The sequence below is a fragment of the Ursus americanus genome, chromosome 16 (genome assembly GCF_024610735.1).
Source record: "Ursus americanus isolate L20-20 chromosome 16, mUrsAme1.1.p, whole genome shotgun sequence".
In the NCBI taxonomy this organism is placed as follows: Eukaryota; Metazoa; Chordata; class Mammalia; order Carnivora; family Ursidae; genus Ursus; species Ursus americanus.
In genome coordinates, this window is record NC_142142.1 from 7,633,539 (window position 1) to 7,658,354 (window position 24,816).

The following is a 24,816-nucleotide window of genomic DNA, read 5'->3' on the forward strand; positions in this document are numbered from 1 at the left end:
CCCACCTCTCTTTCAACCACAACAGCTTTATTTTCCTCTGACTTATTTGTTTAGACTTTGGTAAGATTTCCCACCACTGGACTTGATGATTTCTGAGGTCCCTGGCAGCTCTGAGATTTGTGATTCTAGTTCTTGGATTCTGTCCAGTAGTTTCTGAGTGATAGCTTGGTGGCTGGGAAGAGCAGAAGGCAGCCTGCATTTAGTGAGTTCAAAAGTTTGGTTGAGAAGATCAAATTATGATGGGGATTTTTTTGGCTCAGACTGTACCAGACTCTCTGGAGTATATTTTGAGGGGAGTGGTCAGGGAATGATTCTGGAAGGAGTGATGATGGGAAAGGATTGCCTGCTGAGGTTATAGAATATGTGAGGCCTGGGGTAATATAGTACTTGGGCTAAAGATTTTGTCTAACTATCTCTGGTCCTATGAAAAGGAGCTAGAAGGTCCACTACCTCAAAAACTAAAATTGAAGATTAGTCCTCAGAAGTCAGAAGCGGCTCAGGCCTCTGCCTGGTCATGACAGGGGTAGCTTCCTAGTCTTAATGAGATTGGGGGCTGGATTTGTATTTAAACAGACAATAATCACCTAAGGAGAAGTAGCTTTGGTATGGAGCCAGACATAATTTAATGAGTGAAGATTAAATGCAGCACGGAGTGCCCACAGGCCTTCTCCTTTCTCTGAGACTTACCTTTGCCTCAGACGTCCTCAGAAGCTTCATCACCTCCCCTTCTCGGGCATAATCCAAGGGTGTGTGTCCCATTTCATTCCTCTGCAGGGGGTTGGCTCCTGGCAGGAAGAGAAGTAGTCAAAGGTTCTATGAGTGATAAGTGGGGCCTCAGCCATCCCTCAGAGGTGACCTGGGCCCTAATTTCAGAGTAAGGAATTCCCATGGAAATAGGGAGCAACAAAACCCTAAGAGACTGTAGAATGGTGTGAAAAACATGTACTCTGAGAGGACAGTCCTTGGTTCTCTCTGACACAGAGGTCAGGGTACTGGGGTTCCTACGCATATATGCACACATGCGGAGAAACATACTACCCATACTACTACATACACAAAGATGTATTATATACACACAAGTGTGTTGTACACAAATACACACACACACACACACAAATACACACAGCTGAACATGCTCACAAATACACCAAACACACAGATTAATATATCACCACCAATGCAACAGTCATTAAAATGCCCATATGATCAAGATCATTTGCGTATACAGATGAATATTAAGAAAATAATATAAAAGGGTTCCTTTCTAAAGCACAGAATATCCAAAAAAAGGCAAAACGGCCTCCTTTTTTTCCTGCTCTCTGCTCCTCTCTCTCTCCTTTAATGCTCTTTTACCTTGGTATTTCCTGCATACCAGAGTTATCAGAGTCCTCTGGAAGGGAGTAGGCATCACCAGGAACCTGGCTGTGGTAGCCCCAAGGTTTGATGCCCTTACCAATGCTAACTGTTGGTGAGTGTGTTCGTGTGGGCAGGCATTTCTTCCAATCATTAGTTCCCGTGATTTGAGGACAAAGAGCTTGAAGTATGATCAAAAGAAGGGGCTTACCAGAAGGCATCTACCTTCTTTCTAAGTTCTGGCAGCTGACGAGCCTGTATAAAGTGTCTACTTGGTGCAATGTCTTGGCAGATGTGGAGGAAAGGCTCCCCTGACCTCTACGTTGTTAGAATTTCCTTCCCAAAGCCCAGGTCTGAACATCTCACTCTCTTCTTCAAAAACTGTCCATTCCATTCCATTTGGCGAACCCTGAATGTGTGGGGCTTGCGACACAGAAGAATCAGATCTGGCCTGGCCCCCTAAGCACCTCATTCAAAGCAGGGAGACCGAAACATAGGAAAGTTGTGCCTTGAACAGAGCAGATGCTCAAGGACTACGTACTAAAATAACTTGATCTTCTTTTTTGCTAAGGAAGTATTGTCTAGAAGTAAAGAAGGGTTAAGACTCAGTCCCTGCCATAAGGATACGGTGGGCTGGCTGGGAACACTGAATACGCAGGCAAATGCACATCAGCATGGAGCCTGGCTCAAGGTGGGTGTCTAGCTACTGTTTGCTGATGGACTGTAAAACTCAGCATTTCTCAATCCTAGGCTGTGGAAACATTTGTTCCAGGATATAAAATTATTCCTACTGAAGCTCTCTGTTTCTTAAAGGTCTATATATTTATCAACAACCGTAAGCATTTATTAAGCATTTACAGGTGGCTGTCTGCCTGGGCTGCAGAGGAACAGGTATGGGAGGAGGAGGGCGTGGGGCAGAGAGCAAGAAGTATGATCCAGGCCAAGGACACTTACTATCAATGAGAAAAATTAATACTTTTATACATGATCCTATTTTCTAATAGAAATGTGAAATAAAATATTTATATTCTTTTTTATTGAGATATAATTCACATACCATAAAATTCAACCTTTTAAAGTATATAATTCAGTGGTTTTAAATATACTTACAGGGTTGTACAACCATCACCACTGATTCCAGATCATTTTCATAATCTCGAAAAGAAACCTCACAACCATTATCAGATATCCCCCATTCCCCCTAAACTCAGCAATCATTAGTCTACTTTCTGTTCCTATAGATTTGCCTATATTTGACATTTCATATAAATGGAAACATGCAATATATGGCCTTTTCTGTCTGGCTTCTTTCACTTAGCATGTTCTCAAGGTTCACTGATGTCGTAGTAGGTGTCATTCATGCTGCAACATGAAAGCAGGAATGCAGCACTCCTTTTCATGGATGAATAAAGCTCCATTCTGTGGACAGGCCACATTTTGTTTCGCCATTCATCAGCTGATGGACATTTGGGTTGTTTCTCCCCTTGGCTATTGTGAACGATGCTGCTACGAACGTATGTGTACGAGTCTTTGCACAGAAGTATTTTCACGTCTCTTGGCTATACATCTAGGAGCGGTGATAATAGGGGCTGCTGGTATTTACTGAGCACTGACTATGTGCCGGACACTGCGCTCTGAACTTCATGTACACAGTATCACTTAATCCTTGCAACCACTGTTGAGAGGCAGGAATCAAGACCCCCATGCTACAGACATGAAAACTGGGGCCCAGGAAAGTGAACCAACTAGCCCAAGGTCACAAAGCTAATTATGTGCTTAGACCAGGAGTCAAACCCATCACCAGGTTTCCTCAACTCCAATTCTCCACACTCCCACGGGGCGGCCATGACACACCGATACTGAAATATCCTTCCCTGGCTTTTCACCGCTTACAGGGTAAAGTGCCACCTCCCTGGTAAGAAAGCTGTCTATGCTCTTCCTAACTAGTAGGCAAGTCCTTAGGGGCTCTGTTGGAGCCTCATTCTTTCAATTCTGTTGGCAGTGACTGGGTGCTTTGTATCTGCAGGGCTCTGTACGCAGGATGATGGGGGACTGGCAAAGCCAAGGAATAGTCTTCTATTTTGTATTTCTTGATCACTCTGTGGCACTTGGCCACTCTCCTTTCAGTTCTATAAAACCATTTTTTCAGGTTTTCCTCACACCTCTGTGACTATATCTTCGGCAGACTCCCCTTCCTGTCTTTAAGATTAGGCGCTACCTAGAGTTCCCATCAAGGCCCAATTCCAGCTTTCCAGAGGCTAATGAGGATGAGAGATGACCACATAATTACAACTCGGGCTGAATGTGTCAGTGTGCTGAAGGAGGGACAGACAGTACTGTGGGGGCCCAGGAAGGAATGGAGTACTAAGGAGCTTGTTCACCTGGTCTGGCCTTACCAGCCTACCCCTGGTCTCTCTGGTGCTTAACACTGAGGGGCTCCACAAGGCTGAGGGCCAGTGGCAGATGGCATCCTCCCCTCCCCTCAAGTTCCTGGATCATGGCTAGCGCTGAAAGGGAGCTACAATTCAGCAGTGGAAAGGCCTCCTTTCTTAGGCAGCCTCAAGGGGAACTCAAGTCGCTAGATATGGGCTGGAGTAAAAGGGGGATCTATAAGGAGAGACCTATAGAAGGGAAAGACAAGAGGAGTGAAGAGAGGAAGAGAAACAGATGAGAAGGGGAGGGAGGAGAGGAAGGGAAAGTGAGAGAGGGAGACAGTGGGAGAAAGAACAGAGGGTGAGATTAGCTGCGTCAAACAAGTGCTGTCAGTGATCTATATTTGCTTACAGAATGAAAAATGTGTGCCATAAACATTGGCCACTGAGTAATTTCTAGTAGGAGTCGTGTCACTTCTCATAAAGGATGGGATGGGGACAGGTAGGACATCTCTGCACCTGGGCCAGTCAGCACAGGGACACCTTTTAAAGCAGTGTTGGGCCTATCTCTAGCTCAGGAGGCTCTCGGTCAGTCCCCACCCCAGCCACTCCTGAGGGGGGAAGCCAGCCGGCTTCCCCAAGGTTCTGGAGCCTCAGGGCAGCGCTTCTGCCACCACTTTAGAAAGGCTGAGGTGGGGGCACCATGGAAAATGGCCATCTAATATTAGTCCCCCACCCCCCACACCCTTGCTCTGATGCTCTGACTTGACTAATTGCTGTAATAATTGATAGAACCTGACTTCTACAACTGATCGATTTCACCTCCACGACCGATAGCCACAAACCATTATACTCCAATAAATAACCACACTGGGTCTCACCCGCCTGCCCTCTCCGGGGGCATCAGGATGGCCCGTGCCCTGGCCTGACCTCCCCATGTCTCCCACCCAGGGCCCCTCCGGGCCGAGCAGCTGGTCTAGAGGGTCAGGCCTCTGGGAGCAAGTGAGAGGGCCGAATGGAGGTGGGGAGTGCTAATCGCAGGCCATCCGTCACCTCCCACTGGCTGTCTGGGGCTGGGGCCAACACCTGGAGCACCCCAGGCAGTATAGTGCAGGACCCCTCCTCTCCTCTCCCTGCTCCAGATTAGTGTGTCCCAGCTTATAATATTTGATAAATAGCAGACTGGCTTCCTGGCAGCACTGCTGCGGCTGTGCCTGCCCGCTACAGCTGTGGAAGGTCACTCATTGGGGAAATATGTTTCTGTCAGTGGTATTGAAAAAAGTTTAGTGGAGTGACAGGCCTCAATTTTTCAAATTTTATTAACTCCATCCTCTTAACCATTTGTCTTGAATTCCTTCAGATTCTGGGGGATCTGTCAATAGGGCTTGGGTCAGGAAAGTAAGGTGTGGGGGGGTGGTGGTAATGGCTGGTCCTGGCTGGCACCAGTGGCTGGCTTGGGTCTCATCATGTAAAGCAGTGGAAATGGTGTTGGTAGGACAGAAGGCTGGCCCACTGGGACCCAGGAACCCCCTGCTCTTCTCTGGCATAGTGCCTGCCTTTGGTTTGACACAACCATAGATTTTCTGAGTGGAAAAAACGTCTTAATGGTGAGCTCTCCCAATTCCCTACGAAGAGACTCCCCTCTACTACATCGGAAACAGGTAGTCTCATCCTGGCTCTCCTGAATGTGCCCAGAACCTACCCCGAGCTCATGGTTCTCCAAGGGGTTCCCCCCACTAAACTGAGGACAGACTCAGTTTCATATGAGCTCCAACCTCTCCCTCCAACCCCACTCCCACCTTGGTCTTCCAGCAAACACTTGCTCATCTTTAAAGACCTGGCTCAGGCTTCTCCAAGGAACTTTCCTGGTTTCCCTTCCATCCCAGGTTTGGTATCATCCTTTGAGCTCCCACAGGACCTTCTGCTTCTACCGTACTGATCATGCTGCGTGGAAACAGTCTGTCTGCATCCAAGACTGAGAGCTCTTCGAAGTCAGGGATCATGTCTGACCCACTGCTATATCCCTGCTACCCAGGACAGGGCCTGGCACAGAACAGGTTTCACTAAGATTTACCAAATGAAGGGATTTCTTTCCAGGGACAATCTTCTGAGGCTACACAAAACATGACTGCTCTTCTGGCCTCGGAAGAGCCCTCTGACAGCAAGTGTGGGATCATGTCCTGTAGGCCAAAGCGCCTAGTCTCTTTTCTGGTCCCAAGACATCTCTCTGGAAAATTAGGTCAGGCCAGGTCCCAACACCCTCTAGGCTCTGTGGGCGGGAAGTGGGGAGGAAGTGGTGGGACAGACTGGCCCAGTTGCCCTTCCTTGGGAGAGGGCTGAAATTAGGGTGGGGGAGGAGACTTCTTACTCCCTCCACCCTTGTCACTCCCCGTCTGGCCCTCTGCCTACCTCTGTGAATATCAAAGAAGATAATGCTAGTATAAGAAGGCTTTTAAAAAACACAACAGTAACCGCCCTGTACAAATGTGTTAGGCTGTATTATCAATAATATCGACACGCTCACACACTCCCCACTGCCCCCTGCAGTTCTATCAGCTATATGGGCCTTCTAGTGATCCAGGTCTACCACCACTGAGTTTCTGTGACTCACCCCTTCCCCTACATGTAGCTAGATCCCAGCCCTATAAAAGAGCATTGGGTGGGGGAGCTTGCAGGGGTGGGGGTTACCACTCCCTGGCTGTGTGATCCAGAACACTTTCTTCACTTCTCTGGTGGTAATGATTGCTGCCTTGCCTACCTCTGGGGTTTTGTTTGGACTGAGTAAAATAAAAAGCTTGAAAATGATTGGAGGAAAAAAAAGACCATACATATTCTTTGTAATAATGTTTATATTCACTCTTCCTTCCATTTTTACTGCTAGCTCCTTTACTACCTTCATCCTGATTTTCACTATTTCAACAATCTGTTTACCGCCAATTAGAAGTTTTTGGTTGAATATAGGGAAAATTTTCCTATAATCAGAGATGTCTGTCAGCGTGGAGCGATCTACTCATTCTGGTTTTGAGTTCCCCACCAAGGAAGCATTCCTAGAAAGACAGAATGACCATGTCAGAGAAACCACATGCCTTCCCTGTCTCCACACTGTTGTTTGGGCCATTCTTCATGCCTGGAACCCCACTCCTTATCTCCCTGACTACTCCTTCTTCAAGGTCCCTCCCTCTGGGAAGCCTCTACTAACCTCCAACTCTTAATGCTCTCCATATGTCCATGGGCTCCTGTTGTCTTCCCAACACCCTCCCTCTCCTGGGGGCCCATCCCTGTTTAGTCCTCCCAGCTAGTATGCATGTAGCTCCTCAGGTCAGAGACAGAACACACCTGTCCAGAATGCTTTGAGAGGCTGCGTGGAACCAAGAAGAGCCCCAGTGCCTGACGTCTTGTCCTGAGCTGTTTCCATAAATCGCACCAGTGAGCATTCTCAAGATACATACACGCGCGTACCTGTGTGCCTCTAGACCCACCTCCCTGTGACCCACCACCTCTACCAGCAGTCACTACATGCCACACCCTGTGCTGACTTCTCCCATGTATTTCATTCTTAACAATTTGAAGAAAGCAGAAGAGGTATTATTTTTCCCATTTTCCAGACACTTTAACGGAGTCTGGCAGAAGAGCAAGATGAAAAGGGATAAGCTAACATTTGCTGGGTATAAGGCCTTTGTACATAGTGTCTGAATTATTCATCATACAAAGACTCAGAGAAAACAGGCTCAGAGAGCTGAAATCACTTGCCCATGGTCACCCAGCAGACAAACAGTAGAGCTGGAATTTAAAGCACAGATTTATTACACTATTCCTTCTTTTGTATGTGTTTGCAATTTTACATAATCAGTTTTTTTGTTGCTGTTTTTAAAAGAAGCCAGATCTGGTTTTCCACCACATCGTGCTACCTTCCAAAGACCTGATGACTCAAAAACAGGAAAAAAATCATCTCTCTTCTTCCCTTCCAGTGTGCTGAGATGCTCTAAAACCAAGAGAGAGGAGGCTTTCCAGAGGTAGGTTTGAGATAGACAGCTTTGTAGACAGGGTACAAAATGGGGTTCCTTTTCCTCTCATTCAGGGCTTCCCCATCTGGGGACCAGGTGAATAGTGACCCACATTAACTGACATCCTAGAAGGTCATCTACAAGTCCTAACTCCCCAATGGACACAGTTGGGATCCCTTGCCTTCAGAGAGGGGGATATCTAAAGGCCATGGAACAGAGAGCTACTGGCTCATGACTGGATCCAGACATTCCATCAAAACCCACTGAGTACTGATGCTGGGCCAAGTGCTGGGTACACGGCAGCATCAGACCCGTTCTTGCTTTTGGGCAGAACCCAGACTGATGGGAGACAGATAGGGACAGAAACAGTGACGATGCAGTGTGGTGAAGGCAGACAAGGGAATGAGGATGATGACTCCTCTACCCCCACTAGAACGGAGATATACACTGTGTAGCTGGGGAGATGGGAAACCACAGCACCAGCTGGAGAAGAACAGAGGTGTTACACTGAGCACTAAGGAAAAAAAGACTGGAGAAGCCTGGGGGAGGGAAGCTTGGAGCCCAGGATGGTCATGGAGACTGTGAGTGGGAGAGTGAGGGCTAGACCCAGGCCTTCCAGTCCAGGGCTCTTTCCACCTGCCCACAGTCTTGGGCCCCACCCCCAAGCTTTTAGCTCCAAGTGACTGGCAGGACTGGACCACACAGAGCTGTTACTATTCTCATCAGTGGTGACAAACTCCCCTTTGCCCACTACTCAGACCCTCTATTCTGCAAAGCCCAGCTCCGTTTCCCCTGCCTGGAAACTTTCCAAGACCACTCCACCTACGTGGACCACTTCCTCCTTTGAACCCCTAGAGCACTTAACTGATCATATACTTTTCACACACATATGTCTCATCTTCAGAATCAGATGTATTACTAAAAGGATGCCCTGTGAATGCCTAGAAAAGGAAATGATGATGATCGTCAGGCAATGAGAATGGGGTCACGGAAACCAAGTCATGCCAGACTAACCTCATTTCCTTTCTTCATCAGGATTATCTGTTTGCTCAATCAGGTGCAGTCAGGGCAAATGTGGACTTCATCAGACATTTGATGGGCTATCTCAGGACAACCTGAGGACATGATGGAGAATTGTGGGCTGGGTGCCAGTACAGTCTGGAAGGTTAGCAGTGACTGGTGGACTAACCAGACCCAAGGGGAATGGAGTGACTAATAGATCACAGGTGACCTGGAAGGAAGTTTTGAGTGGCAGCAAATAGGGTTGGTTCTGTTTAGTATGTTTATCCTTGACAAAAATATCATAGGACGGTCTGTTCATCAAATCTGTAGGTGTCAGATTGGGGTGGGAAGAGCCAGATACACCTGGTAGAAGGCTGACATTAAGAGCTGAAACAAATGAGATGAAAAGTAATGGAGATAAATTGGAAGTCATGGGTTTTAGGAGAGAGACAAAGTAGAGATGGTTCTGGGAAGTGTGATCAAGATAGGAAAGGGTTGGGTGCCTGGCTGGCTCAACCGGAAGATCATCTGACTCTTGATCTCTGGGTTGTGAGTTCAAGTCTTATGTTGGGTGTAGAGATTACTAAAAAAATAAACTTTAAAAAAAAATAGGAAAGGGTTGGGAAGCCACATGAGAATAATGGGTTAAGAAACTAGAGGTTCAGGGGCGACTGGGTGGCTCAGTCATTAAGCGTCTGTCTTAGGCTCAGCGCGTGATCCCGGAGTCCTGGGATCAAGCCCCGCGTCAGGCTCCCTGCTCCGCTGGGAGCCTGCTTCTTCCTCTCCCACTCTCCCTGCTTGTGTTCCCTCTCTCGCTGGCTGTCTCTCTCTGTCAAATAAATAAATAAAATCTTAAAAAAAAAAAAAAAGAAAAGAAACTGGAGGTTCAGGCTGGAGAAAAGATAGCTCAGAAGAACGTGCCTGCATCTTCAGGTATTAGAAGGGCCAGCAGTGGAACAGGGATTAGATTCCACATAAGCCCCAGAGTAAAGTTAAGACCCTTGGAAGCAGATTCTGGTTGAATATAAGAAATTTCTAACCATCATCCAAAGACAGATTCTGAGCAGCCTGAGGAACAAATGAGTCCCCAGCACTGAAAGTGTTCAAGCACTGAGTGGACGACCATTTGGTAGACCTACCACCTCCACGTCAGCTTATGGAGGTTTTTCCCGAAGACTAATCGTTCATTTGTGTTTCTTCATTCAGAGATACTTTCTGAGAACCTTTTATGTGTCTGGCATCAAGCTAGGCGCCAGGAATACAAAGGTGAATAAGACGACACTGTCCCAGCTCTTAAAGAGCGCCCAGTCCTGCTAGGAGAAGATGGGTAAGTTTATTTCAAGAGTATCTTGTGCCTCGATTACAGGTCTCAGCACAGGGAAGGCTGGCTTCAGCTTAGATTAAACCAAAGAGATCCCGCAGAAATTCAAATACATATTTGATGACTAAAGGCCATAGCTTAATCAAGCCAAATGCCTTGCTTAAACTGGCTGTGGGAACAGAAGTGTACACAGAAACACAATTCGCGAATTTTTGTGCATGATATTTTGCTCTTAGAGTCTGAGATTTGGTCTTTGGCTAGGACTTGTTTATGTACCTCCAGATTGTCTTACAAGTGGCTGTGATGTCAGGGTGAAGTGATTTAGCCAGCAGGGCTGCCCAGCTCTCCATTTTCTTACCCACCCTGTGGGGACTGCTTCCGCACAGACATAAACATGCTCCTGCCGTTACCTTACCGCACTCGTCACATGGGGAGGCTAGAAGGCTTGATTCAGGGATATGATTGGATTTTAAATCCCAGTCTCCCAGGGTTTTAATTATTGGTCTGGGGCAGCAGGGATAGGCGCTGGCTGCCTTTGGATGGAGGAGGTCGATACGCCACTCCACAACATATTGAGCCACAATGCCTGCAGACTCTATTGCTCTATTTAATCATCTTTTGCAAAATTTACAGTGGAACAGGAGGGATCAATACAGAATTTATCACATTCTCTTGTAAATATGAGCCAGGAAAGAGTTCCAGGCAGTTTGTTACTGAGTGGGAGGGAACATGTCTGTGTACAGCTGGGTATTAGGAGAGGAGACAAAATCCATACTCCTTGGCATAAGCTACAGATGCTCAGCCAGACCCCCTTAAGCCTGAAAGCAAGTTCAATGGGAAGGACACGGATTCATTCATTCATTCGTTCATTCAATCAACAAACCAGCATTCCAGAGCACCTATTTTATGCCAGACCCTGTAGAGGCTCTGGGGACAGAGACTGGTAATTCTGCTCAGGAGCTCGTAAGCAGAGATATGCCACAATGGCTGTGCTACCTACTCATGAGTGGTAGAACTCGGCCAAGTTACTTAACAGTGCCTTCGTTTATACATACGGAATATGCAGGTAATGAGTATCAAATTCACAGAGTTATTTTAATTATTGAAAGAGATAAAAGCCTTAGTATAGAGCTTAATACACAGTAAGGACTCAATAAATGATAACTATTGTTCCTTTCACTACAATTACCATTATTAGGCATTCCTTCCTACGATGCATCTCACCAACGGTCTATTGCAGAGATGGCGTATTGAACAGGGAGCCAGCCACCCCATCTCTTTAGCAGACAGAAAGGAGACTGGGGTGGCCTTACACAGCCTAGACATCTGACCAGGGCTGCTGGGAGCAGAATCAATGGAGAAGGGGGTAGAGGGTGTATGAGGAGGAGATACATGTTGAAGCTCTGTTTTTGGAAGCTTCAATTGTAATCTCGGAAACAATAAAATAGCCTCCTAAACTTGCTGTGGGGGAACAGTGTGAGAAGTGATATACTTTATGTGGGTAAGCCAGGGAAAGTTACACAGAAGAGAGATAAATGAGGCTCTTGAAGACTAAGTAGGAGTCTGATAGGTAGAGAAGCAGGGAAAGGGCATCCCAGGCAGAGAAAAGTGGATGAGCAAAGGTCTGGAGGCAGGAAAGACTCTAATACTAGGGAGGTAGCCCTTGAGTGGGCCTGTGGTAGCAAAAGTTCCTGTCTCCCCAGACCCACCTGGCTCCAGGGATCCCCTGGTATGCCTACCAAGCTCTGGTCCCCATCCTGAAGCAAACCATCATCCCTAGCTCCTCTTGGAGATAGGGTGGCAGAAGATTCATGGGGCACTGTAGGAAGACTTGCATGTGGGTTAAACATCTGGGCTTACAAGCGTTGGGAATTGCTGAAGGTTTTAAAACAGAGGAGTGCCAGGGTTTGCAGGGTAGAGGCTGGTTTGAAGGGGAACCTTGAGGTAAGGAGACCAACAAGAAGACTGTTAGAATTGGCCACGTGAGACTGATGAAGTCTGAACTAGGGTAGTGAGGACAGAGGAGAGAGGATGGACTTGAGAGAAAATTCTAAGACAGGCTTGATGGAAAGTGAGAGTGAAGTCATCAGACTTACTTACAATACTTTCTTGTTTGGTGACCAGTAGTTGATGATGCCAGCCACCAAACAGGGAATATGGAAGAGTCTGTGGAGGGCTGGGTTTGGATACACTGAATATGAGACGTCTACAGAATATTAAGCATCAGCAGAGCTATTGGAGACATGAAAATGCCTGGCTTGTTGTAAGACAAATATGTGGGCCAGTCTGGTTAAAAAAGAGGAGGCACAACAGCATGGAAATAAGTGTTCAAACATAATTCATATACAGAGTTAGGTGGGAAAAAAGGGCAAAAGTAAAAACTCCCGCCAAGGACTTCTGCTCAATGCAACCTAAGGTAGGGGTTTTCTAGATGAGAGATGATGTTTCTGAATAGCATGCGACATAGGCACTGGAAGTACGGGGATCCTCAGCTCATTTTCATTTTGGGCAAGTTTCCTGGAAGTTGTGGGCTCTCAGGAGGCCAGCCCCACTTCCCTCTCTCCCCACAATCCAGCACAGACTACCCTCAGAGGTGGTAGCAGGCTCTGTGCCCAGAAAGCAGCTGGGAGCAACTGTCATGGGAGGGAATGACTCTGGATAAAGCAGAGTTCAAAGTGCACATAATAAGAGCCTGGGTCCCCGGGCTTCTGCATTCCCCCCACCCCCTCCCACAAATGACAGCTGAGACCAAGGCAGCCAAGCCTGGGGTCTGGGCTGAATTTAGCAGTCATATAATTATACTGCTGACGTCTGGGGCAGAGCCACAGTCTCTGCAGAAGGCAGCAGCTTTTGTTCATGCACTAAAAACACATCATCTTCAAACATGCTAATCGCATGTCTGCTTCTGTCTAACAACATTGAAGGGAGGCTGAGGAGAGGGCACACAATGCCCACACATCTGGCTAATTCAGTTATGAGGCCAATCAATCTTGATGGCTTGTCTATAAAACATCAACCACCCCAAAGGACTGACCTGACCAGATGTTTAAGCTTCTGCTGACCAATCCCAGCCTAATGTCCACAGCAGAGAAGAGGGCTTATCAAGAGATGGCTTATGCTGCCACTTACATGTTTATCCTCAAAGCTAAGTACAGCCTTCTGCTTGGATGCGAGCAACCAGTACACTGAAGTGGTGGCTGAGCCAGGCTTGCTGAAATGAAGTACAGCTGACCCTTGAACAACACAGGTTTGAACTGTGCAGGTCACTTACACGTGGGTTTATTTTGATAGATACAGTACTATAAGTGAATTCTCTCTTCCTTATGATGTTTTAAATAACATCTTTGCTCTAGCTCACATTATTGCAAGAATCCAGTATATAATACCTATAACATACAAAATGTGTGTTAACCATTTATGTTATTGGTCAAACTTTTCTGATCAACAGTAGGCTATTAGTAATTGAGTTTTGGGGGAGTCATAAGTTACATGCAGATTTTCGCTTGCACAGCACCCCTAACCACTGTGTTGTTCAAGGGCCAACTGCATACTCAAATATAGAGACTTTCACTCTGATCTTCAGAAAGGCAGGAGGCCTTCTTTACAGGCAGCTTTGAGAACACTTGCAAAAACAGAAACCAATGAAATATTTTTGCTAATTGCTCTTCTCAGTAGGGAGAGAATCAGAAGTGTGGAGGTGGGTATCTTTGATATTAAATGCTACAGGCTCCAGTCCTGGGTGCAGGAACCATTCATCTGCTGATGTCTGCTTTTCAACCCCCCATCAAGGCTGAAGGAATTACTCATCTCCCTCATAAAATTGTGGCTTTTTTTAAAAACCAGAAGCTACCGCTAACAAGGACTCTCTCAGTTTATGTTCCTTCCTTTATGGCCAACCCCAGTCACCAGGCAACAGTCGCCAAAAATAAAAGTGGAAGGGCAGTGGGGAGACTAGGAGAAAGGAGAGGGCAGGGAATAGACTTGCAGGCTACACCAAGAGGACCATTTTTGACTCAGAGCTTCTAGCTGGTGCTAATGATTCCATTTCCCTCAAGAGGACTTTTCTCTAATTAATTCTAAGGACTTCACCAAGTTTGCCGCATTGAAGCTGCATGACAAACCAGACAGATGGACTTGGACAAAGAAACTTTTCAGAAAGTGGTGAGAGAGAATCACACATTTAAAATGAGGTCTTTGTTGTGACAGTCTGTGGCTAGAATAGTAGCTGGCATGCAGTAGGAGCTTAATAAATATTTACCTACTGAATAATCATGCTCCAGCTATGATGCGGTTGGGCTACGTTCCCTCAATTTCTATTTGTTAGCAGAGGCCTCCTATAGTCCAGTCCCTGGAAATACTGCTAGACAAAATCATAGAGATCAGGAGAGTCTTCTCTCAGCCTGAACCAGCAGGGATGAAGCAGTGTTGGAAGGCAGAGGTATGGACCTCATTACCACACTCAACAACTCTTTCTTCTTCCTCGCGGCTACAGTAATCAATGTTGCTGACCAATCCTGCCTCCTTTTGATTCTTTTCCACCTTGATTTTCATGATACCTAACACCCATGACTTTATTTCCTATGCAGGTTCCTGTTCATTCTTCTGTCCCAGGTTACAGGTGACACCCAAGGCTGAATCCTCAGCTCATGATCCTTTCTCTACTGTATGTACTCTCCTTTAAGAAACAGTTCCAGCTGGCACAGAACCACACTATCCCCATGGTTCGCGATCCTGGCTGTATATCAGAATTATATGGGAAGTGTTAAAAACATATCAGTCCAAGGTGGGAGAAAATATTTGCAATATACATCACAGATAAAGGGCTGTATTCTTTACAAAGAAATTTTAAAAATCAAGAGAAAGAAAAAGACCAAAAGCCCTATAGAAAAATGGGCAAAAGACACGAAAAGACAACTCATAAAAGGAGATATAAAATGGCTCTTAGGGGGCGCCTGGGTGGCATAGCGGTTGGGCGTCTGCCTTCGGCTCAGGGCGTGATCCCGGCGATCCGGGATCGAGCCCCACATCAGGCTCTTCCGCTATGAGCCTGCTTCTTCCTCTCCCACTCCCCCTGCTTGTGTTCCCTCTCTCGCTGGCTGTCTCTATCTCTGTCGAATAAATAAATAAAATATTAAAAAAAAATAAAATAAAATGGCTCTTAAACATATGAAATAGTGTTCAACTTCACTCATAACAAGAGAGTTAAACTAAAACTATGCTAAGATACCATCTCTCACCTACCAGATTGGCAAAAATCTAAAAACACAATACACTCTGTTGGAGAGGTGAGAAAAACAGACACTTTCATAGTACATTGCTAGTGGGAATGCAAAATGATACAACTTCCGTAGAGGAGAAATTCACAACATCCAACTAAAGGACATATGTATTTACCCTTTGACCCAGCAATACCACTTCTAGGACTTTATTTACTGTAAAGACACACCTTCCAACAACCCCAAATATATATGTAAGAGGTTATTCACTGTAGCATTATATGTAACTAAAAAATACTGGAAACCTCAATGTCCAAGCATAGGATATATAATACAAACACACAAGGGAATACTATTGTGTATATACAATATGTGAACTGTGAACTGATATCGAGTGATTTCCAGAAAATACGATTATTTTAAAAAAAGGAAACTGCAGAAGAGCATATATCGTGTGTTACGTTTTGTGTAGGAAAAAAGGGTAAATTTTAAAATACATATAATTTACTTATACAAAGAAACATGGGGTCAGGGTTCACTGAGGGGAGCAGAAAAAGGCAGAAAGGGATACAGGAGACAGGTTTACTTCTCTATCTTTCTATATAGTTCAAACAACAAAATTAGAAACAGGTAGGGGAGAAAAACCCTAAAACTGAAAGTGAATTGAAAAATTAACCCAACTATATTTCAAATGAATAATACATACACTGAAAGGGAAAAAAAATACCACCCAAGTAACTTATGAACCTAATATCTGACTATATACTTTTAGCCTTGGATGGAGGAGGCATGAGAACTGCAAACAAATCCTGAGCTGAACTCTGTTTAGTAGGTCTGTTTTCTGGAGTCGTAGGGATGAGGCAAGGCTGAAGCCTTCTTAGATGTAGTATGGGAACAAGAAAATGAGCAAATGTATCAGTGCTGTTTGGAGCCAGCATTCTCCCTACAGAAGAAGGGGCATACAAACAAGAAATGTGTGAAGACAAGAAAGAACCCGGTGGAGATGGACTGGAATGGGAGGTAGTGGTATTCAGGATTTCAAAAATATGTACATGCATATGCATATGTGTGTATATGTGTATATACATGCATGTGTATGCACAAGTTTATATAACCGTATATATTTCCTGGTTCTGTCAACAGAAGGGGTAATAAGCAAGCCTGGTACTCAGGTTTCAGTCTCTAATACAATTGCTCACTAAAAAGTCTTAGGGCTTCTGAGAGAAATGGCTGATTCCAGGGCAGAAGAAAGGTGAATATAAGACTGAAACATCTTGTTATGCCAGGAAATATGGAAATGCTAAAAAAAAAAAAAAAATTGGGATATGCCACACTGGCCAAATCTCAGACAATTTTAGCATTTTAGCACAACATAACTAAGGACAGTAATGAGTTATAGAACAATTAAAGCAACAGTTGCCATGAGCACATTTTCAAAACAGACAGATAAATGGGGGAGAAAGGACTCTTGTTTACCACAGGATGCCAGGTGCTGAGTGGTCAATGTGGAATGAGTGCTGCAGTTGGGAAAGACGTAAAATATTCATGTTGCAACCATTGTATAAAGATTGGTTCAGGAAAGATTCATCAATGGAAGCTAAGTCCAGAGGGAAATTCTGATGAGGAGCAGGGTATCTGCATGGCCTTAAAACTGTCTCCCCACAGACTGCTTATTAATTTCAAGGGAAAAAGTAATAAAGAGGGGCGCCCGGGTAGCTCAGTTGGTTAAGCATCTGCCTTCAGCTCAAGTCATGATCCTAGGGTCCTGGGATCAAGTCCTGCACTGGGCTCCTTGCTCAGTGGGGGGCCTGCTTCTCCCTCTGCCTGCCGCTCCCCCCGCTTGTGCTTACAGGCGCGCACTGTCTCTGACAAATAAAATCTTTTTTAAAAAAGTAATAAAGATACAGTGGAGAAACAGGGCAATACTTGGGTTGATGATGGGGTGGGATTGTAAGATCTTATACTGAAAACTCTTTTAAATTCTGTACTGTATACAAGTATTAACTATTCAAAAACAGGAAGAAAAATAAAACATAAAATATCTCCGAGAGTGTGGTAGGCAGAATAATGGCCCCCCAATGATGTCCACATTCTAATCCTTGGAACCTGTGATGGTGCTTGCTAAATCACTTGACAAAGGGGAATTAAGGTTGCTAATCAGCTGACTCTGAGAAGGGAAGAGTACCCTGGGTTATCCAGGTGGGCCCAATGTAATCACAAGGGTCCTTAAAAGTTAGAGAGGGAGGCAGAAGACTCAATGTCAGAATGAAAAAGGAGAAAGGCCAACTGACCACTGCCAGCTTGAAGACTAGGGGACGATGAGACAAGGAATGTGGGCAGCCTCTAGAAGCTGGAAAAGGCAAGAAAACAGACGCTCTCTGTGTCTCCAAAAAGCAATGTACTGCTGAAACCTTGCTTTTAGTCCATTGAGACCCATTCTAGACTCATCTCCAGAATTTTAAGATAATAGACTTGAGTTGTTTTAAGCCACTAAATTTTTGCTAATTTGTTTACAGCAGCAATAGGAAGGATACATAAGAAAAGTTACAATGGTTGCTTCTGAGGAAGAGGACCAGGGAAGTGGCAGGGAGACTTCTTTTCCACTATATATACTCTGGTACTGCTTAAAATTTTTATCTTGTACATTTTTTAAAGTAAAAATCACTGTTGGGGTGCCTGGGTGGCTCAGTCGGTTGAGTGTCTGACTCTTGGTTTCAGCTGAGATCATGATCTCAAGGGTGTTAAGATTGAACGCAGAGTCGAGTCTGTCAGGTTCTGTGTTCAGTGGGGAGTCTGCCTCTCCTCTCCTTCTCCCTTTTTCTCCCTCTGCCCCCCCCCAAAATGTGTGCTCGCCCTCCCTAAAATAAATAAAAAAAAATAAATAAAATCTTTAAAGTAAAAATCACTGTAGTCACTAAATAAACGACAGTCACTTCAGGAGTTCTCTACTGATTTCAAAGTAAAGTACAAGTCCTCTGGCTCATCCCCAAGGCCCTCTACACTTCCTACCCATAATCCAGCAAGTGGCCAGGTTCTCCCAGGTCTCTAACATGCAAACCTTATTTCTTTTTTCTTTTTTTGCCATTACTTAAATCGTTATTTTCTTTCAATCTTATAATTTTCAGTATATATGTTATACATTTATAAATTAAATTTATGCCTAGCTATTTCCTTCTTTTTGATGCTATTTTATTTATTTTTATTTTTTTTATAATAATATTTTTTTATTATGTTAGTCACCATACAGTACATCCCTGGTTTTTGATGTAAAGTTCCATGATTCATTAGTTGTGTATAACACCCAGTGCACCATGCAATACGTGCCCTCCTTACTACCCATCACCAGCCTATCCCAGGCAAACCTTATTTCTGTCACTGACTCACCTGAAAAGCTTTCCTCCTTCCTTCTGCTTGTTTCAACTCTACCTGTCCTTCGGGAACTGCCTCCAGTCCCCCTCCTCCACAAAGCTTCTACAATGACAACACTGATCTTCCCCTCCTCATTCACTACCCGAGTTTATTCTGCCCTTTGTGTAAGTTTATTTCAAAGTCCTGCACTGTCCTGCGCTGTTCTCAGTGTGCTTTGTGTATGAGCCTTTGCACCAAACCAGCACTCTATAGGATGTAGTCTGAAGGAAGGGCCTGTTATCTTTTTCTTTTTTATTTCCTCTAACGCCCAGTGCCCATTATAAATACACTCATTCAACAAATATTTACCAAGTAGCCATCATGTGCTAAGGATATTGCAGGGTGCTAGGAATATAAGCACTGCAGATCCAGACCCTATCTTCAGAGAACACATTATGTAACAAAGGAGAGATCTATTGATCAAATAGCTATATGACTACATGTTGTGGTATGTGTAAGAAAGAAATGATACAGGACACTTTAAGAGCATATATCAGAGGAACCTAGAAAAGGGATACTGGTGGTCAGCTGCAGGAAAATAATTAATAGTTGCTGAATTAAGTATGAATACTTAAATTTGCAATTAGATAAATCAGAGGGCAATTAATTCACTTAGAATCACAAAATATGAGAACAGAAGGAAGCTTTGAGATTGCAATCCAATGATCTAGCTTTACAGATGGGGAAAATGAGGCTCAGTGAGGGTGAGGGACTCCTCAAGGTTGCACAGCAAGGCTGAGTTAGTGCCAGGTCACCTGATCGCCACTTAGCACTTCCAACTACACAGGGTTCATTACTTCAAAGGGAGTTCCTGAAGGATTCCTGAAGTGGCAAGCTCCTTCTTCTGCCACATTTAAAAGAATTCATTTCCAAAACGATATCCAGGAAGGAGTCTGTGGTAATAAACCTATAGAGAGCATCTCTGCTGTGCTCTTTCTGGAACACTGCCAGGCCTCTGTATAGAGGAAGAGACAGCATGAAGGCTAGAAGCACAACTCCTTTTGGGGTGGGAAACCTGGCCCTGGGCAAACCCCTAGTCTGACTCTAGGATAGGAACTTTGCTGCTATTCTGCAGGCCTTGACCTTCAGGTTGACGTCCCTTCTTAAAGCTGCAGTGCTGCCCTTTGTGCATTCTGTCCACGAGCACATTCAATGAAGGAGCAAGAATGGGCCAGCAAAGGGCAGATGGCCTTGCCTTGGGAAATCTGAATTCTACTCAGCTCTGTTTCCAGGCCCAGTGCAGGTGGAGGAGCACACTGGACAGAGAACAGACCTGGCCCAGCTGATGCTGACCTCTCCTTCACCCAGGGGAGACTTGGCCTCCAGCTGCCACTGTTGGCGGTGATGAGATCATGCCGGATACCAGCCAGGCTCATCCGAGGACTGCTTGGAGCCCATTAGAGCCTTGATGAAATGCGGGTGCCTGGATGGCAGGCGGCTCTGGAGAGCTTGGGCTCTGGTGGCCAGGCGCTCATCTGTAACTCAACCATGCAGTGACTCTTCTACACCCACAGGATCTGGGATACAGAAATATCTTTCCCTGGGGGTTAGCAAGGACAGTTCTTCATTCTGCACTGGGTGAGGGGCTGACTAGGCCAAGGACAGAGTAAGGACTCAGGGTCACTGAGGGTCCCCGTTAGCCTTGACCTACCATGTGGACTGCAAAGATACCACCACAGAACCCCTCCATTCCCCACAATGCCCCTGACTGGGGTGCTGGCTCCCTGTGGATGACTAGCACCCAGCACTCTCCATAGGACTTTCTCAAGTTAAGTGATGAACTGACATTTACACTTCAGGTCTCAAAACATTTGTTCAGGGAAGACTTCTCTTGCTTCAGACCAGATTAGGTCCCCATCACGCTCTCATAGGACCCTCTATTCTTCCTTAATAATACTTATCTCAGTGACAATTAGCTAATAATTTTGGAATTATTTGCCTAATGTCTATATTCTGCCAGAGTTTAAGCTTCACAAGGATAGGGAGGTACCATAAACGTTGTTAAAGTAATAAAAGGAAATCAACAAAAAACCAGTTTTACAACAAAAAGAGAAAGTTTTACAGATAAGTTTTGAATAGTATTCTTTAAAAGGAAATTTTTTTTTAAAGATTTTATTTATTTATTTGACAGAGAGAGACAGCCAGCGAGAGAGGGAACACAAGCAGGGGGAGTGGGAGAGGAAGAAGCAGGCTCCCAGCGGAGGAGCCTGATGTGGGGCTCGATCCCAGAACGCTGGGATCACGCCCTGAGCTGAAGGCAGACGCTTAACGACTGCGCCACCCAGGCGCCCCTAAAAGGAAACTTTTATATACAATACAGGAGCTCCTCCAGGCTTTCTGGCCTGCAACCATTCACCAACACAAGCCAATCATTCCTAGGTTTTCTGGGGGTTTTTTTGTTGTTGTTTTGTTTTAATTAGAGAGAGAAAGAGCAAGCATGAGCAGGGAGAGGGGCAGAGGGAGAGGCAGAAGCAGACTCCCCGCTGAGCAGGGAGCCTGACTTGGGGCTCGATCCTAGGACCCTGAGATCATGACCTAAGCCGAAGGCAGATGCTTAACCGACTGAGCCACCCGGGCGCCCCAAATCGTTCCTGATTCTGAGTGGCATGGTGGATTTTCTTTCTTTCACTTGTAACAGCTTTACTGAGATACAATGTATATACCATAAAACTCACCCACTTAAATATATATTTAATGCTTTTTTAGTATATTTACAGAGTTGTACAACCATTATCATAATCTAATTTTAGAATATTTTTACCGTCCCCCAAAGAAACATTGTACCCATTAGCAGTCACTCCCCATCCCTCCACAGACAACTCTTGGGCTGGAGGGTTTTTAGCTCTGTATCCAAACAATATGAGGAAACCTTCAGTGTCCAATTATTTGACATGATCTCTTCATGATACAGATGAAAAAAAGTGACTCCAGACATGCCACAAGTCCTACAGGGGTGAGATGGTGGCAAGCTGGGTGCCTGCGTCCTAATGGCAGAGCTCTGATCTCTCTGCTACACAGTCTGACTGTGTGTCCCAAACATTCTATCCCACTAGAATTCAAGTTACTTGAGGGCAGAGGCTATATTCTGCTCATCTGTCTTCCCTTCTTGCCCAGGAGTACCATCACAGCAGTGATAGTGATACCTCAGGTGTGAGCCTTGATACCAGTCCTCGATGAGATAAGTAAGTACACTGAGAATGTCTGGAAACTTTTAAAGCAACTTAGGATAATTTTATATCTGTTGAACCTAATGACAAATGCGGGCCTCTATTTTGTATGCCTTTTTAAAATATAATCTTTCCAGTAATTTGTTTTTATTGTTTTTTATAAAAGTACTGGCTCATGACAGATTGCAAATTCAAACAACAACAAAAAGAAACAGATCTTCCACAGATTGAGATGTGCTTCCTTAGAGCAACCCATTCTCCACTCCTTTGTGCTTCCCCTTTTCCCTCTTAGTTTCCTTGTATCCCTTGCACTGGCTCTTCTCATGCTTACACCTGAAAGGTAGGTTCTCAGTTGTATACTCGGGTCTCTTTAGCTCTACAACTTTCCATGGGCAACACACAGACGCAGCCAGCTTCCACCACCAAGAGACCAACAGCTCTGAAATTTTCATGCCCAACTTGAGAGTTTTTTCTCTCTTGAGCCTCAGACCCATTTATCCAACTGCCTGCCACACACTTCTCCAAGAGTGTCCCACAGGCTCCCTGATTGGTCAACAGCTATTTATTAATCACCTATCATATGCCAGCTGTGAGGGGTTTTTTCCCCCTAGGAGCTACGAAGAGAGTAATAAAATAAAGAGACAAGGTCTCTGATCATAAGGCTTACATTTTAGTGGGGGAGAGAGAGAGAGATGATGAACCAATAAACAGGATCATTTTAGGGACTGATAAATAGCAGAAAAGGAGGTAAAATGGGCTAATATGAGAGAAAGTGACCGGGGAGCTATTTTACTGGTGTGCTCAGGGAAGACCTCTCTGAGGTGGTGACGTCTGAGTTGAGACCTAAATTCCCAAGGGGGAAATGATCCCAATCACTGGGAGAGGTAGGTACAGAGGCCCTGCCAAGGAAAGGAGTTCGGTGTGCCTGAGGGACAGAGTAGGCCAGTGTAAGTGGAGAAGAGTGAACGAGGGGGGAGAGTGGCTAGAGATGAGGTCACATAGGCAGGCAGGGTCTGGGTTCTGTGGGGCCTTATAGGCTCCGGTAAGGAGTATGGATTTCATTTTGGTGTCAGTGGCATACCAATGGAAGATTTTAAGTAGAACAATGACAAGACTTACGTTTTTTTTTTTTTTTAAAGATTTTATATATTTATTTGACAGAGATAGAGACAGCCAGCGAGAGAGGGAACACAAGCAGGGGGAGTGGGAGAGGAAGAAGCAGGCTCATAGCGGAGGAGCCTGATATGGGGCTCGATCCCAGAACACCGGGATCACGCCCTGAGCCGAAGGCAGACACTTAACCGCTGTGCCACCCAGGCGCCCCAAGACTTATGTTTTAAAAAGATCCCCTGGGCTACTATTTGGAGGATGGATCTGGGGAGACAAAAGTGGAAATGGTGGGACTATCCAAGAAGACGTGCTGACCATCAACCTGGGACTAGAGCTGCAGCCATGGAAATGGGAAAGCAGGAACGGGTTCAAGATGCGCTTCAGAGGTACAACTGATAGGACTTACCGAAGGACCTACAGGAAAATGTCAGGGAAAAAGACAATTCAAGCATGATGCCAGGACTTGCGGCCTGAAAACTATACAGATGAGGGTATCATATATTGAGATGCAGAAGACCTGGCAGATGCCAATTTTGGGAGAAAAGTAGATGCATATTTTGGCCAGGTTGACACTGAGACTGAGGGAAAAACAGGAGCTGGGGGAGTGGATTAAGTGACTAGGGATCATTCTTTTTCAGGACTTTTACCATGAAGGGGTGGAGAGAAATGAGGCGGCAGCTGCAGGGAGATACGGGGCCCCAGGAAATTTTTAGTTTGCTTTGTTGTTTAAGATGGGTGATATTAGGGCATGTTTTAATGCTGATTGGAATTAGCCAGCAGAGGGGACAAAGATAATGCAGGAGAGATAAGGGATAACTAGAGGGGCAAAGTCCTCGAGAAGCGAGAGGAAACAGGAGCCTGAGCCGAAATGCAGGGCTGGTCTTAGGAACTGCAGAGGAAGGAGGGCAGCATTCGAGTACAGATAGGGATAGGCCAGTGGAAGCAGTGGGAAGATGAGATAGCTCCCTTCTGACTACAATGTATTTTCTGTAGGAAGTGTGAGGTGGGATCGTTGGCTTGGGAGCTGGAGGAGGTCTGAGGAAAAAGAAGTATAAAAAAGTCTCTAGAATAAGATGGTGAGTTTACTCACAAGTACAGTGGGGTGGATGGCAGTTGAGATTTACGGTTGTAAATGCGAAGTGAGTCCACTTAGCATGGTTGTGTGATCTTTTTCTCCAGCAATATTCAGTTCTTCCGATACAGACATGAAGTAAAAAGAAATTGGGTTTAACTAGGGTTAGTGTTTCATCAGCTGAGTGCAAAGAAGGGAGACAGCAGCAAGGGAACCATCAGAGCATCGGGCCGTGGAATCTAAAAGTGGGAGAGGAGGAGGAAATATTCAAAATAGCACTGGTCATTCCCCTGTACCTCCAGTCCTGTATTTCCTATCTCGGCCCAGGTACATGCCACCTACTCAGCCATCCAACCCAGAACCTGGCCTCATCTTGACGACGACTCCTCTTGCACGGTCTGATCCTATGGATCCTACACCTCACTCTTTCTGGGATCAGTCTTCTCTCCCTTCCCACTGCACCTGCCTTGGCTGAGGCCTCACCTAGACAACTGCAACAGCTTTTAAATGAAATATTTTCCCTTTCTCCAACCACTCTCCTTCTTATCCACGTTTTTCCATTTTCTTTAACCTTTCTTTCAAGTATAACATATATACAGAAAAGTACAAAAAAAACATAAGGGTATAGCTCAAAGAATTCTCATCAAGGTGGATACAGTTGCACGACCAGCATCTAGATAAAGAAATAGAATAAATAATGCATCCCAGAAGCCCCCTGGTGCCCTCTCCCAGTCGCTACCTGGCTGCTTGAAGGTAACCACTACCTTGACTTCTTACACCACTGGTTAGTA

The 24,816-nt window shown here is 45.2% G+C and overlaps 1 protein-coding gene across 4 annotated transcripts in view; it reads right to left on the reverse strand.

The window, feature by feature from the left end:
* Positions 1 to 24,816, reverse strand: part of CLPB (ClpB family mitochondrial disaggregase) — a 140,510-nt gene that overhangs the window by 38,339 nt on the left and 77,355 nt on the right. For all 4 annotated transcript variants that reach the window (XM_087868130.1, XM_087868129.1, XM_045782715.2 and 1 more), the window contains one exon: positions 688 to 785. In XM_087868130.1, the coding sequence (XP_087724256.1) occupies positions 688 to 785 (98 nt within the window). The remainder of the gene's footprint in view (positions 1 to 687; positions 786 to 24,816) is intronic.